Below are 16,561 nucleotides of genomic sequence, written 5' to 3' on the forward strand. Positions count from 1 at the left end.
ATGATAGTTTGGCTTATCTATATCATTTTTTCTTATTCTTTTATGAGAAATAATCACAATTTACTTGTTCTACACCAAAAAAAGAGTTATTATTTATTCTAGTTTTTAAATATAGACAGTGAGCATGACACATGAGATTTAGATTAATATGATTTAATAAATATTGTAAATTTAGATTTATGTCTAAATTTGAAATTTACGTCGTGAAATCCAAATTTACCGCATCGTGGGATTTATTTTGTCCAAAATGACCGTCTGACAAGATTTCACTTAAATCCCGCATCAAATCGTACGATTTACCATATCTGAAATTTAAAATCCTGTCTTAACTCCAAAATGCGAAGTTAAAATCATCAATTCGTAGGATTTACTAAATCTGAAATTTACGGATGAAACCTGTGAAATTTAAATTTACCACATCCTGGGATTTAACAAGACTTCGCTTAAATTCTACATAAATACCGCCCTAAGTTTATTGTCGGACGGCCCCTAAATATCTTACTTTAATCTTCTAATATTTAGATGATCTCATAACTTTTATTTTCCCAAACATAAAATCATTGAAACTTTTAGTGAATCATTAAACTACATTGTTGTGGTATATATATAAAATAAAAGAACGATCGATGACGTAGCAAAAAAAATAGAACGAGAAAATTCACATCAGAAAACAGTAACACAACGAAACACAAAAATTTTCGTGGTTCGGCAAATTGACTACGTCTACGGAGTTGCAGAGGATTTTACTACTTCAAGCAGTGAGCATGACAAAGAATTACAAGAGGGATCTCTCACTTCCTCACTCTCTCTTAAATACACACCAAAAAAGATAAACATACAAGAGAAATCCTATTTTTATTCTGCTGCAAGCCAACAAGAAGAAGCCAAGAAAGATCAATCTTCTTCTTCTTCTTTCTTCTTCCTTCTGTCGCAAGAAACTATTGCTTGCACTTCTCTTTCCTTCAATAACTTACACCAGCAAAGGAACCAAATGGTGGGGGCTTCCTTTTATCGCGACTGAGAGAGGCCGATGGAGGGAACAGTTGAGCGGGATCCAAATCACGGTAAGTAGAAGAGGCGGGAGCAACATAAGCAGGTGTCGTTTCACAAAAACAACTGAAGCTTCGCTTCGGTTCGCGACAGAGGAAGGCGGAAGCGAGAGTCGCGACTGTTCATGATCGGGGGAAGGCGGAGCGGGAGAAATCGGTTTCCACATTTAACAAATCTCCCACTTAGAGACCGATACACAGTCTGCATCGTCTTCTTCCTCAAACTGATATCCTCAACTGGCGATGTCGCCCATTTCCTCAAACGTGATATCCCCCACTTCTGCAACTCAAGACCCATGTCTTCACACCAGAAGACCAACTGAAGTTGCGCACAACTTCAGTTTCCCAAGTGTAATACCCATAGTCAACATATCAGTAGGCTCAACATAGACTGACACCTCCAAGTTATTTCCTGGGTTACTCATGTATCTGCTTACAACTCCCATTGCATGGGCAATATCCTGCCTCTACTGAAAGCATTTTTCAACAAGTCTAGTCTTATACCTCTTACTGCCATCAAGCTCAGTCTTCACTCGGTACACCCATTTGTTGTGTAATTCTTTCTTTCATGATGAAAGTTCTGTCAACTCTCACTTGCTCGAATTTTCATCTTGCAAAATTCTTCATAGCTCTGTGATTCTTCACCATTTGTCTATGGAACAATAAGAATGGTTGCCCCGGACCCAATCTCCTCTTCACTTCTATCACTGCTTGGAGCATAAGAAACTGATTAAATAATTAATTAGAAGAGCGAGTTGAATAAATAAGATTTAAATATTAATTTTAAGAAAAATATAACAAAATTTTATAAAGTATTATTACTAAATGTACTTTTCGTTGCGAGAATTTCTAATATTAGGTGAAGAGAATACTGAAATTAAAAGAAAAAGAGGTGGAGAAAAAATCAGAAAAAAACAATGCAAAGCCACAATGTTGTGTCATACAACAGCATGACACAACAACAACAAAATAACAAAATTTTTATCCCACTATGTGGGGTCAGCTACATGAATCTTTTTTCTCTATTCCATCCTCTTTAGTGTTATATTTTCATTTAATTTTAATAAATTAAGATCACCATGGCACCATTCATAGGAAATAACATGCGAAGAAATAGATAAAAAAATGAAAGACATTGGCTAAATGACATTGTTAGGCTTGGAACATAAAGATAAGGCTTGAAAAACAAAATGTTCAACACCATGACATTGGCTATTGGCTATCGGCTATAGGCACCACAATACCTGAAGATTAATGAAAAAAATGTCAAGAGATTGAGCATGATGCTTTGGCACTACAATAGGAATTCCTTTGCGTCACAAGAAGTACAAGATAGCTTAAAAGATAGAAAGCTTAATATTAGACACTAACCCTTATCACCATGGTGGTATTATACCCCATCAAAGTAAACAAAAAGACGTGCACTTAGCAATCTTTGCGCTACCAGATTCAACATCGCAATACAATGACCTTACACATTCAATCTAGAAGCAATCTTAAATCCGATTAAGAGTGTTATAAATGTAGTTGAGGGAGTTATTTGTATGGGCATACTAAGTGACCGTATTGAAGATAAGGTATGTAACATCCCAAACTCTCATCCATTGAGATATTGTCTGTTATGGCCTAATGGCCTCAGTTTTTCCACAATGGTATAACTTCTCAAGAGGTCACTCATCCTAGGAGTGGTCCCAAGAAAGCACACTTAACTTTGGATTTTCTAATAAAATTCCACAATTACACTAAAAGGCTCCTTGATGTTTGCGAGGTTCATCATCAATCCGGGGGGTCCCTCATCCTGAAGATTGTAAAGTCATTTTTTAACTATATCATAATATTTGGTGGCATGAATTCAACTCCTAATACACCCCATGAACCTTTATTAACCATGATTGACCAATCTTCAACCACGCTTAAACCATCTAGGAACCATCTTTGAATACCTATACAAAACATCGTTGAAGCCTAATCATTTAGATTAGTTATAGATGCAATCAATTCTTTATTATAATAATATTTAATGATGATAATCAAATAAAATTGTGGCTTGATCAATTTGAGCCATATTCAAGTGTTGCTTGAACATTGTTCAAATCCTAGAAAAGTCATTTTAAATCATTTTCAAACCTTATTCAAACTCAAATTATACCTATGTTAGAATGAGGGTTTAAACTATTTTTGAATGATAATTTGAATAAGATGTGGAACCAACTTCTAACATTTTTCAAGTTTTTTTAAATCCACTTCTTTTTCCTACTTTGCTCTACTCTAATATTAATTATGACTTTATTAAATAAGAATTTTGTGGTTAAAAGTAGGAATTTTTTTTTTAGAGTGAATTTTTAGGCATAATCTTTCAATAAATAAATGGGTTGGCATACTTATACAATTTTTGTTATTAGGTAGCGTAATAAAGCCTTTTTTTTTTTCTTAAGAAGATTATCAATCATTAACTCGATAAAAGTTAATTAATGTGTTTTAACGAATTTTTATGCTTATTTCTGTAGGATGCTAATGTGGGTGTGTTCTCTCTCTATCTCTCTCTCTCTCTACTAATTTATGTCTAATAATTTATTTCTATAAACAAAAGATGGTTTTATTTTGTCAAAGTGTATGTTGTTTGGCTCTCTCTCTCTCTCTCTCTCTCTCTCTCTCTATACTAATTTATGTCTAACAATTTATTTCTATAAACAAAAGACGGTTTTATTTTGTCAAAGTGTATGTTGTTTGGCCACTTGCAGAAGATAAAGACCACATTGTTTTCTCATGTAATTATATTGTCGATCATTTAGAAAGAAGAAAGTATGACAAAAGAGGGCCCACGGACAAAATATCAAAGGGTTCACTTATTTGATTAGATGCAGCCACCACCCAAGCCAAAACTAGAGGGCAACCAGATGAAGTTGTCTAAGTCAAAACCAAAGCTTAGGAGAAGAACAAAATCAAGACAGATAACAAAACAAATAACAAACGAGCCAACCACTACAAAAAAGCTGACCAAAGATAACAACATACCTTCCAGTAGATCCAACCTGAGGAAAGACCTAGTTTCTCGATCTCATCAACGATCCCACGGATAGCCCTGATGCTCCTCATTTGGGATCAAGAATTGACAATACAACAGAGTCTTACAGGCTCTCCTTATTGATGAACAAACAACCTATCAAGTTATGATAATTCGCCCTTTATACGATAGTCTAGTCTCGCTCCGCCGATAGGTGCTCATCATCTAGAGATCGAGGGTTGATAATCAGACTACACCAACCAATCAACAAAGCCTGACAGATAGAATCAGTCTTATCGACCGAAAGCCAATCAAGCTTAGCTGACTGAAAACACCGACTCAGCCAAGCCGACTGAATTGCCCTTACAAAGCTGAAGCCAAAGAAGCCCAGTCGACCGAGCCCGAGAGGAGCCGAGCGATAGGCTCATATATGTAAAATACTTAGAATATTCTATACAACCCCCCTATGGAAAAATATATTATCATTATATTGTACCTTTTCCCTCTATTTATTAGTTATTACACGTATGTTTCTGACTCTAGCCGCTGCGCCTAATCAAAAGCTCATGAAGCATCCAAGTGCATGAAATTAAAATATAAATAAGTGGAAAAAAAATAGCAAGCAACTATAGTTAAGGATTATGGAAAAACTCACAAAAATTATGACGGTTGAACACTAATAGGTGTTCTTATTTTGAAGATTTCATCAAAAAGAACAGAATATATGACTTGTCCGACTAAATCAACAACTTGATCAAGTTAAAGTTCAAATTCTTCGACCAAAGTATACAAAAATTACTTTAAAAAAAAAAAGCTAGAAGATGCATGATGCTTTAAGACAAGCTTAGTTCTGGTGGCTAGAGAAAAAACTTCAGCTGAAACAATATCGAAGGCTAACTTGTCCAAATCCTATAAAAGAGATAATAATGACAACTAATGGCAAACTTACTGTAAGAAATCGTGCCATATAAAAAAAAGGAATTATTGATAAAATTTTCAAAATCAACCTTCAAATATTTTCTGAATATACATCACAAGCATATGATTAATGAAAATAATTGAATAAATGGCTCATGATTACCATGACAAGTCGGCTTGTGATAGAAAATTCACATAAATAATGTATATTTATAGGAGATAACTTGATCACATTCCAAAAATAAGAAATAAATAAAGATGATCAGATCTAATACTGAGATAGAACACAAAACAATGGAAAATTCTAATTATGAGATGAAATAAGTTAATGCCATCATAAGAGAATTTGGTTTTTTTAATTGCACAGCACAAAGTCTTGAGCTGTAACAATCATGCAACCATCTAATGGTAATCGTGAGCTCTGAGAAAGGAAAATACACATTCGATTGATAGTCCTTTGAAATGTGATGATGTAAAATGGATTTTTAATGCTCTTATTTCAAACTTAGAAATTAAGTTTTTCAGAATCAAATTTAGGAAACAAAACTAGCCTAAGCATAATTTATAAATTTATATTTCCTGAGACATTTCCATATTAGTAACTAACTTGTAGTTTTAGTAGTTGCATTCTCAGCTATAACCTTAATGTTCTATAATATAGATTCAAGACTTTAAACTTATTGAAATGATGTATCATGATGTTCTAAAAATACAAGTCAATGGTTGATGATAATATTTTAAATAACATCAAAACATATTTTAAAAGCAGAAATCACACATATTAGTTCAAATATATATATATATATATATATATATAATCATTTGAATAATCCAACGCTGAAAAATTTTTCATTGTTTGCCTTGGCATAAAAAAAACTACAATAATAATATATCTTCTAGCACAAAAACAAATGAACAAAAAGTCTTCCTTTGAAATATGAAAAAGACATAAAATTTTCAAACTCCCAATTATTCTGCAATTTAAATTTTTGAACAAATACTAATTGCATGTTTTCCACAACTAATGCCTTCATGTGCATCACTTCACACATTCAGCACCTTGAACAACCAATCAAATTATGCTAGCTATGACGATATCAAAACAAGCTTCAATAAAGTTAAGCAAATAATATTTCATTTAATGAACACCTTAACAGAGTACCACCAAAAAAAAAAAATCTAAATATCAAGGATGGTAGGCTCAATAATGAAGTCAGAGAAACAAAAATTAACCTTCGTGATGAAAGAGGGCTCAATAATGAAGTCAGAGAAACAAAAATTAACCCTCATTCGTGATGAAAGAGGAAGTAATTAATCCCGGATAGTGTTGGGCGAGTCAACAAATAGTGGAAACTCGTAGATAGAAAAATGAAAAAGTCGAAAACAAGGGGCTCATAAAAAGGGCTAGTAGGATCTAGAAACATCAAATCATCCATATATCAGTCACATAACATCAAACGAATCTTCCTGGAAATTGTAGCAGAGGTATGCAAGTACAAACCACTAATAAACTTTCATAATAGGTAACATTTTAGGAAATATAAACTAAAATATAACAAAATGAATATAATCTAAATGAATGTTCAATTTTCAAATTCAATGTTATGAAAAAATTCCCCTAGAAAAAATATAGGTTAAAATAATCCTTTATGTTAAAGAAGTTTAGGTTAAAAAATCATAATCTAGACAATTCTGATAATCCAAATTTATCCCAATAGTTGAGTTAAAAAAAACCTCCCTACAGTAGTTTTACTTCAAAATCATAATTTTGAAAAATCGGGTGAGTTATAAAAAGCCCATCAATAATGTTTGGATTACAAAAACCTTATTATATTATAACGACTATTCCTAACTATTATTACTTATTATTTGCTCTTAAACCCAATTACTAGTTATTTTATTCTATTTTTATTTCTTTCATTTATCATGCCTATTGTAATTGAGTTTAAATACCACTCGTATCAATAATATTCTGATGGTCTATTCCAAATCTCAATATGATATTAGAGAAAAAAACTTAGATCCAGCAGACCCTGACCTTCTCTGCCGATTTCGGTAGCCTCCACCTTCACCTTCTTCTCCTAGTCGGCAACCTTCCCTGTCAGGTCTAGCAAACAACATATTCCAACAAACTGTAGGAAGTCTAAAAAGATTCATTTTGATCCTGTCCACAGGATTACCCTTATTCCTCGCAACAGCAGATAACTATAGCAAACTTTTCTGCATGTTCTTGTCCGCCAGTGGACTTCTACTGTTGTTCTTCCTGAAGCTTCCTACAGGTTCCCTGTCAGATTCCTCCTGTTTCAACCAGTCTTGCCACTGTTCTGCAGAAAGTATTCCTACAGTTGTCCTGCTACCAGCAACTCCTGCATTTGTTCCCATTTGTTGTGATTCTACCAAAATCCATCGATGGCTCAGAACCACAACAATATATTCTTTGGCTTAGTAGGAATTATGGCTAATTTTTTCAATGAATAACTCTTAGAAGACGTTATTCACTTCAAAAGGATTGACTCCAACCTCCGCTCCCTTGCAGACTATAGGACCGAAAGCCACATCAATTTCTTGATCACAACTCATAAGTTGAACAGTAGTAACTTCCTCCAATGATCCCAAGAGGTGTCTTTGTTCATCAAAGGACATAAGAAGTTCGGTCATCTCATAGGCATGATTGTGAACCTCCAAAGATTGAACCGATATATGGAGCTTAGGAAGTCGAGAACTTTATGGTCATGTCATTGCTGATCAACTCCATGGAGACATCAATTGGTCGTTCATACATATTCATCCCTTTAGCTAGTGTTCTCTGGACGGCAGTCCGTGATACCTACTCGGATGTAGGAAATTCCGGCCACCTCTATGAGGTATTTAAGAAGATCCAGGAGGCAAACAAGAATCAAGGACCGTGACTCGATACTATAATGACCTGGTTGCATTATAGATGGAAGCGACTTGTACTACGACTACACTTAGGATTCTCAGGCCGACTTATCCCTCTTCTAGAAGGTTGTAGAAAAAGATTGTATATTTCAATTCCTCGTTGGCCTTAACAAAGCTTGGATGAAGTTCGAGACCATATTCTTGGTCGGGATTCTCTTCCTTCCGCTCAAGCTGCTTTTATCGAGATTCTTCGGGAAGAAAGCAGGAGACTCGTCATACTCGACACTTCTACTCCTTCAGACGAGTCATCCACCTTGATCTAAAATAGTACTTAGCCCTCATCCATGCACCTCAGACTGGTCACCTTACTTGTGATTCCTGTTACAAACCCAACCTCACTCGGAACAAATGTCGGAAACTTCATGATAAGCCAACATGCAAACCTCAGGTCAAATCCTTTGTTGGCAAGGTACTCACAAAGACATTCGAACAAGACACAGCTCAACCAACTCATATCAGAAACATCCTAAATTCCTCAGAATAGCTAAAAAACCAGATGGAACAATTGATCAAGCTTCTTGGAGCTAATCAATTTTTAGTGGGTCCGTCGACGTCCCACATCCGACAAGAAACTCTTCCTATGACTCTCATAGTTTATTCCTCTAGTTGTGAATTATTGATTCAGGTGTCACAGATCACATGAATGGTTGCTCGCAAGCTTTATTGGCTTACTATCCGTACTCTGAAAAAAAATACTGTCAGAATTGTCAATGGATCATATAATTTCATTGCTGGTAAAGAATCAGTTGTACCAACGATCGATCTAACTCTGAAGTTTGTTTTACATATTCCTCGATTGAAATGTAACTTATTATCTGTCAGCAAGTTGGCAAGTGATATCGATTACGTTGCTAATTTCTCATATGATGGTTGTGTTTCTCAGAATCGTCGTTCGAGGAGGATGAATGGAAATGCTAAGAGAATAGCTGAGCTTTACTACTTCCAAGAATAGAACATGAAGAGTGAAGGCACAACACTAAAAAGTTGTAGTTCATCTCGAGTCATTGAATGTCATATTATGTTGTTGCATTGTCATTTAGGAAACCCTAATTTTCAATATTTCAAAATTTTGTATCTTCTGATATTTTCTAATAAAAAAATCTCTCTAACTTCAATTGTGAGACATGTCAGTTAGCCAAATTGTCACCGGGTCTTCTCCACAATAAAACCCAAGATTTTTGAGTGCATTGTCTTTGTTCAGAAACTGCCCATACTCGGAGTAAATTTGATCCCATATCCATAAAAGACGTCTTCCTAAGATACTATGCAACTCAAAATGGGTCTCAATGTCTTAATCCGACCACAAACAATATCTATGTGAGCGCTGATGTCTTCTTCTTTGAAAGTGTTCCATATTTTTCAAGTTCGGCCTTTAGTGATGGGGAGCTTGAGTTCCCCAACACTGTCCTTTATCCTACTCCTATGGATGGTCCGCCCATTGTTCCTACTACAGATGAGGCCCCTGTCCCGTTGAGTGTACCATCTCCTTCCATTGTCCACGTCTACACTCAGCGCCCTTGTCCCAATTCTCCTACTTTGATCCCGCTACTTCCTTACAAGAACTTGAATCCACTCCAGGCGACATCCTCAGCACAACCCCTTCTTTGAAAGAGAATGCGAGTTCTCCAAGTAAAACACGTAATCAAACATGCTCCCTTTATTCTATGAAAAAATATGTCTCTTTCCACAGTTTATTGCCGACTTATAGAGCATTTGCTACTGCCCTGATGAACATCAAATCCCTGCTACTATTGAAGTCGCTCATGCTGATCAAGCTTGAAAAACAACAGTAATGGAGGAGATGAATACCCTTCAGCAGAACCATACGTGGGAGATCGTGGATCTTCTTTAAGGTAAGAACGTTGTATGGTGCACCGATGGATTTTCAGCACCAAGTTCAACTCTGACGAATCCTTTGAACGAAACAAGGAAAAATTGGTCTCCCAAGGATACTCTCAGACTGACGGAGTTGACTATGAGGAGGCATTAGCTCCAATGGCAAAGTTAAACACTATTAGGGTCTAGTTGTCACTTGCGGTGAATCTAAACTAGCATTTATTCCAACTAGAGATCAAGAATGCATTCATGAATGGAGACCTGACAAAATAGGTATACATGTTTCTCCCTTCAGATTTTGATTCTACTGCCCCAAAAGGACAAATGTGCAAGCTACAAAAGCCCGTCTATGGGCTAAAGCAGTCCCAAAGGGCCTATGTCGGCAAGTTTACAAAAATGATCGTGGGTCATGATTTTACTCAGGCTCAAACAGATCACACCATCTTCTTTCGGCATTCTTCTAACGATCAGGTAGCTATTATTATTGTCTATGTTAACGATATTGTTCTTACAGGTAACGATCTCTCAACATTGAAATCTTTAAAAGACATTCTTGCTTCGTCCTTCGAGATGGACTTGACATCTCTCCGGTACTTCTTAGGCACGGAAATGAGGCAGTCATCTCGAGGAATTTATCTGTTTCAGCAAAAATATATGATTGATCTCTTGTCAAAGAACAACCTTCTTCTGTGCAAACTTGTTATTGTTCTCATGCATCCTAATGAAAAATTATCTGATATTCTCAATGACGCATCTGTCAACAAGACTCATTGTCAGCATCTTGTGAGAAAACTCAGCTACCTTGCTCATACTCGCCTCGACATATGCCACGTAATTGGAATAATGAGTCAATCATGCATGACCACTACGAGCACCACCTCCAAGCTGTCCACTTGATTCTCTACTATTTAAAAGATACACTGAGCTCATTTTCTCCCGTCACACATTTTGATCTATTGTTGTTTGTACAGATGTTGATTAACCTTGCTCATACTCGCCTCGACATATGCCACGTAATTGGAATAATGAGTCAATCATGCATGACCACTACGAGCACCACCTCCAAGCTGTCCACTTGATTCTCCACTATTTAAAAGATACACTGAGCTCATGGTTGTTTTTCTCCCGTCATGCATTTTGATCTATTGTTGTTTGTACAGCTGTTGATTGGGTCAGATCAGTTCATGATCGACGTTCCATCTAGGGATATTTCTTATTTGTATGGGACAATCTTGTCACATGTAAAAAGTAAGAAATAGTTTGTGGTTTCTCGAAGCAGTGCTAAAGCTAAATTTCAATCAATTCCCTTAGAAATCTGTGAAGTTATCTAGCTACGCATTTATTCCGCGAACTCTATATGCCAAATTTCATCCCGCTAAAGTTATTCTGTGATAAAAAGGCAGCTGTTCACACTCCGATCTAGCATAATTGTACCAAACATGTGAAGATCGACACACGCTTCATTAAAAAAAAAAGATTAAGTCCAGGGAGATTTGCGTTTCATATGTGACATCCAGTGGTCAACTAGCAGACATCCTCACAAAAAATATATCTCGCTCTTTGTTCGATGACTTTAAGTCTAAGTTGAATATAACTGACATCTATCAACTTGAGGGATTATTACTCATTATTTGTTGTTATCCCCTAATAATGTATTTCCTATTTTGCTTTATTCTATTTTATTTTCTTTCGTAGTCATTTTATTATGTTTTTAAGCTTTCCATTACTATGTATATTGCAATGGGGTTTAAATACCCCTCCTATTAGAAATATTATGTTGATTTGTGTTGGTCTATTCCAAATCTTAGCAAACCTAATTCTGACCAATTCAAAATTTGAGTGTCAAAAATATCTCCATAACCCATGTTACAAAAGCAAAACCACATCAATTTTCAAGAAAATTTAAATTTTAAATCTATCCCAAAGAGGTTCATGTTACAAAAATCTCCCACAAAAAAGTCCTGGGTCCAAATCCTAAGCATAAAAAATTGGAATAAATTAAATCAACCTTAAAGAGGCCCAGATTACAAAAACCTATTCCCCTAAAATTAAGGAGATCAACTCCATCCCTGTAGACGCTTAGGTCATATGAACATCTCCAAATAAGGATAGGATACCCAAACAACATTGGGCATCAGAATTTCACATTAGTTAGAATACAAAGTTAAATCCAATTTGCCAAAACTGAAAGCTATAGACATCACAACTTCCACAATAAAAATTTCAACTCCGCAATCAATCAAAAACAACACACACAGCTATACACCAAACCAGTTATCGATTTGTTTATTAACCTCTAAAAAAATCAAAAGGTCACATGATCAAGAGTTGGAGTTGATGTAACTCAATGACTACCCTCCATCTCTAATTCCCTTGTGGTTAATCCAATCCTAATTAGACCAATGATCATAAAGATCTAATGGGCCCAAGCCATGTCAACCACAAAACCATACTTAACTTGAACAAGCTCAAGTAAACCACAAGCCAATTACTTCAAGGTTTGACCAATTAAACTCACGCTTCCATTAACTTGCAGTTAGTGAAGCCTAATTCAGATCATCGAACATCTTAATGCCTAGCATAGGTTTAACTAGAATTAGTTTCAACCTCTACCAAACCAATCAAGGTTAATCAAATACATAGGATGCATAAACACATTCCAATCAAACTACAGGGCTACGACCCAAATTTGAGGTTTATATGTGGTTCAATTGCTCGAGTTAAGATTCATCAAAGCCAATTGACACATCTAATTTGATAGAGGTTCATATAGGCTACATGATAAAATGGAACTAACTATAATGCATTTAAATCTACTCAATTGGTTAATAATATATCCTTCTAGATTCTACGATGTATAAAAAAAGATCATAATTTATTAGGATTAAATGAAAATATGACACTCAATAGGACACAATGGAGAAAAAGGATTCATGTAGCCGACCCCATTTCTTGAAATAAAAGATTGTTCATGTTATTATTGTTGTATTCAATGATGAATGGACATACACAATAAGTTACAAACCATTATTTTGTAGTCAACAACAATGAATTTATCAATCTCTTAACAGTGTAAATAATCTACAGCCAATATACAGAAAGAACTTACATAGCATATGTGAATCCAATCATGTAATACTAAGAAATTGGACCAAAGCTTTCTAACAATACAAGAATCAATCATTATTTTTATGTTTCCTTGAAACATTCCATTTTAGTTTTGGTAGCATGTAGAATTGATCCAATTTATGTGCCTACAATTCTTTAACGTAAATGAAAAAAACTAGCTGCCTTCAATAAGTCAATGCCACAATTTTTCCTCTTCATTTTGTATAAAAGTTCCAAATATTAATTATTTACTCAAAACTATATTGAGTATATAAGAGGAAGTAGTTAAGATTGTTGACAAAAAATGAAGATGAATTCCTGTACAAAGACAATGCACTATACGATATGAATCAAAATAAATATAGAATATATCTTAAATATTTTGCCTTAATTGATAATTCCTTTTAGTTTTTTTAGCATTCCGTTGATAGAGAAGTTTTTAATTCAAATTAGATAATAGGATTTTTACAAGTTATCAAAATCTGAAAACAAATTAATTTGAATTATCTTGAAACAAATCTTATTTAAGTTATTGAATTATTAATGAAATTTGATATATTTTCATATCCCTCTCTTGTATCCTCTCTCCTATTCTCTCTGATAGGACTCTTTTAAGGCAGTCTATATCTTCTCTTAGAAAACAAAAAACCTGAAATTTTAACGTGTTTCTTATGGGAATCTCACTTTACTGAACCCCTCCCTCCTTCCTCTCTGTTTAACAATTTCCCATTTGCATACTCTCTTTTCTCAAGTTAATTTGAGAAAGGAAACTACAGTGAAAGACAATTCAAGAGAAAAAATTCAAAGAAAAAAACACAATAGCTTTGGAGATCTTGAAAAAAGACAATCATCTAGTATCATCATTCTTCTACCTCAAATGATTAGACACGCCAGAAAAGCTGTTAACATGGAGAAAAGAAATACTTTGATAAATACTTCAGAAATGCTGAACCCTTGAACAAAACTGTGTTTGCATGGATTGTGGAAACCAAAAGTTTGGAGATATTGAATTTCAGAAAACTTTGGCTTTCATCACCATAGTAACTGTCTCTACTTTATTCAAAAACAAGTTGGATCGCTAAAGGAATGTATTATGTTGATAATTGCATAACATTTCAGAACACTTTAGTCAAAAGAATGCTTCAATTTAAATCAAACACTAGTATCCCAAAAAAATGAAATTGGTATTAAAGTAACAAAGTAAAGTATGAGAAAATTAACCAGAGAAGTTGGTGATGTCTATACTTTACTGAGCAAATATCAAATTGTTTCATTTGCATGTACATATAATGTACATCTCAAAGAAGCTCTTGCTTGGATTATATTGATCAATGCTGATTTCAATTCAAAAATTAATGAGCCTCTATCATGAAATGAATAAAAAACCAACACATTCCGAAAAATATTACTTGCAGGTCACACATAATATGGACCATAAAAGGCATGCACAGTTAATGGTGACTTTACCTATATTGCCAAACAAGATAGAGGCATCTTCAGGTTTGCTCTATCGTTCTTTAACCTTGCTCGCTTCACAAGTTTTTTAGCTTTATCATGCAAGGAACCCTTCACCAACTCATCAATCAACACCTGAATAATGCCTACATCAACAAGAAATCCATTGTCTATCGCTTTTATGCATATATTTAGTGCCAAGTCAACATCGCCGCCTTGGCAGAGTTTGGGGATCAATTCCCTCAAAGTATGCCTGTCAGGAAAGCAGCCATTTTTCCCCATTTGTTTGTATAATCTCTTGGCCTCCTCCAAATTCCCTTGACGACAATAGCCTTTAATAAGAGCATTGTAAGTCAAAGTATCAGGCTCCAACCCAACTCTCCTAAGCTCTTCCAAAACCTCCATTGCCTCCACAATCTTTCCTTGCCAAGCAAACGCTCTGATCTTTGCGTTGAAGCTTCTCACATCCGGCTGGATGCCAGTCTCCTTCATTCTTTGCCATATCTCATCAGCCTCGGAGATCATACCCTTGCCATAAAAGCCATTTAATAGGGTATTGAAAGTTACCAAGTCGGGCATAATCTCACGCTTTTCCATCAAATCCAGGGTATTGAGGGCATCATCGAGGAGGTCCCTTTCACACAGAGCGTTTATCAGAATGTTGTACGAAATACGATTGGGCTCTATAGAGGCGTCGTGAGATGAGAGGAACTTGTGAAGGTGGGCGATCCGATCGGCGGCATTCGACCGGGTATAAGCGGTGAGAACGGCGTTGAATGAAAAGACTGTACGGGGGCAACCGAGTGCAGGAAGCTCTTGAAAAAGTGCGGCAGCGCGTTCTGGCATTCCAGCTAGACCGTAAAGAGAAATGAGGCGTACAGCGAAACCCTCGTGAGACATTTCTTCTTGGTAGCACTTGTGTTGCTCGATGATGTCGTCAACCGCATCGAGCCGGCCGGCGGTGGCGAGTCGGCGGATAATGATCTCGTAGACTTCGGGCTTGCTGCGGAAGTTACGGTCGGCGGAGCAGCGCTTGAAGTTGGAGATGAGCTGATTTAGGTCTTTCTCGCGAAAAAGGGCTTTGATGATTGATCGCAGAGGTTTTTGGGGGGAGCTAGAGCTAGGGTTTTGAGTGGAGCAGAAGAGGCGGAAGAGACGGGGAGAGATGCGAAGGTGGAAGCGCAGAAGGTTAGTTAAGGAGTTCATCTTCTACTTCTTGCTAGATATTGAAGAGGTTTTTCTAGGGTTTAGTTCCTCAACGACCATGTGTGTCCAATGTTGCCTCATAATTAGTATAAATATTTGCGTTAGATTACCGGAATGCATTAGGGATTATCCTAATTATATTCGTGTTGTACCCTAACTAGTAATTTCGTAATTTTTATTTTCATATATTTGTAAGTTACAAGCATATTACAAGAAGGTTATAGAGAATACCCTCCCTGCGTGTAAGTTACAAGCATATTACAAGAAGGTTATAGAGGTATAAGGAAAATATAATCCTCAATACCCTCCCTGTAACCTACCTGACGTACACAACACTGCGTACGTCTTACGTATGCAAATATTTTTCACCTGCGATAATTAGGTCTTGAAATTTGAACAATTTTTGGGATGTATTAAAATAATTAAGTAGAGTTTTGAAGCTAATTTTTTTCTAATTGATTCCAAGCTGTTCCCTAACAGACTTTAGTGAAGTTGGGATTATGAAATTAATAAAATTTAGCTTTAAGGTCCTTAAACGATTGAAAATTGATATGAATTTTAGCTCAGATTAAAATGAACGGGCTGAGTTACGAGTCAAAATTTTGTATCAATTTTTTTTAAAACCGATTTTGAGTCGACCCCAACTCGACTCAAAATCAGATTGTTAATGACCATTTTGCTAACACGTCCTCTTACCAGCTCGAACTGTTCTACCTATCAAGTTCTTTTGTTACAGGAACTACATAATAAATCATATACTTAAAATTTAAAATATCATATTTATGTCTAATATCTATATTAACATCACAAATTTATCACACTATTGCCCTATATTTTTCTTTTGTTGGATTTACATATATAGCACAAAAAAAATTATAATTCATGTATTTTACAATCAAACATCATAATTTACATATAAAACGCTCTGCTATCTATTTTGACAACAACAACGCACTTTTGTTACCATATTGTTGAAGTCCAACCTCTACTGCTTAAGTGCATCCTCCACAAAACGAATAACTTGTCGCCTTCCAGCCGCGATATG

At 35.5% G+C, this 16,561-nt stretch overlaps 1 protein-coding gene across 2 annotated transcripts; it reads right to left on the minus strand.

Annotated features, from left to right (window-relative positions):
* Window positions 1–791: 791 nt before the first annotated feature.
* On the minus strand, window positions 792–15,604 carry LOC110032509 (pentatricopeptide repeat-containing protein At1g55890, mitochondrial-like). 2 transcript variants are annotated; one of them, XM_020736167.1, is made up of 2 exons: window positions 14,323–15,604; window positions 792–1,775 (listed from the first exon to the last, which is right to left on the minus strand). In XM_020736167.1, exon 1 carries the CDS (start codon window positions 15,514–15,516, stop codon window positions 14,323–14,325), a length of 1,194 nt encoding a protein of 397 aa, XP_020591826.1. In that variant the 5' UTR covers window positions 15,517–15,604; the 3' UTR covers window positions 792–1,775. The 2 variants fall into 2 exon arrangements, with proteins under 2 accessions (XP_020591826.1, XP_020591825.1); XM_020736166.1 differs by having other exon boundaries at window positions 793–1,756.
* Window positions 15,605–16,561: the final 957 nt, after the last annotated feature.

This window comes from Phalaenopsis equestris, unplaced genomic scaffold (genome assembly GCF_001263595.1).
Source record: "Phalaenopsis equestris unplaced genomic scaffold, ASM126359v1 Scaffold000958, whole genome shotgun sequence".
Taxonomy (NCBI): domain Eukaryota; kingdom Viridiplantae; phylum Streptophyta; class Magnoliopsida; order Asparagales; family Orchidaceae; genus Phalaenopsis; species Phalaenopsis equestris.

Excerpts from the sequence above, each read along its gene's own strand:
- LOC110032509 (XM_020736167.1), bottom strand. The coding sequence starts at position 15,516 with ATGAACTCCTTAACTAACCTTCTGCGCTTCCACCTTCGCATCTCTCCC.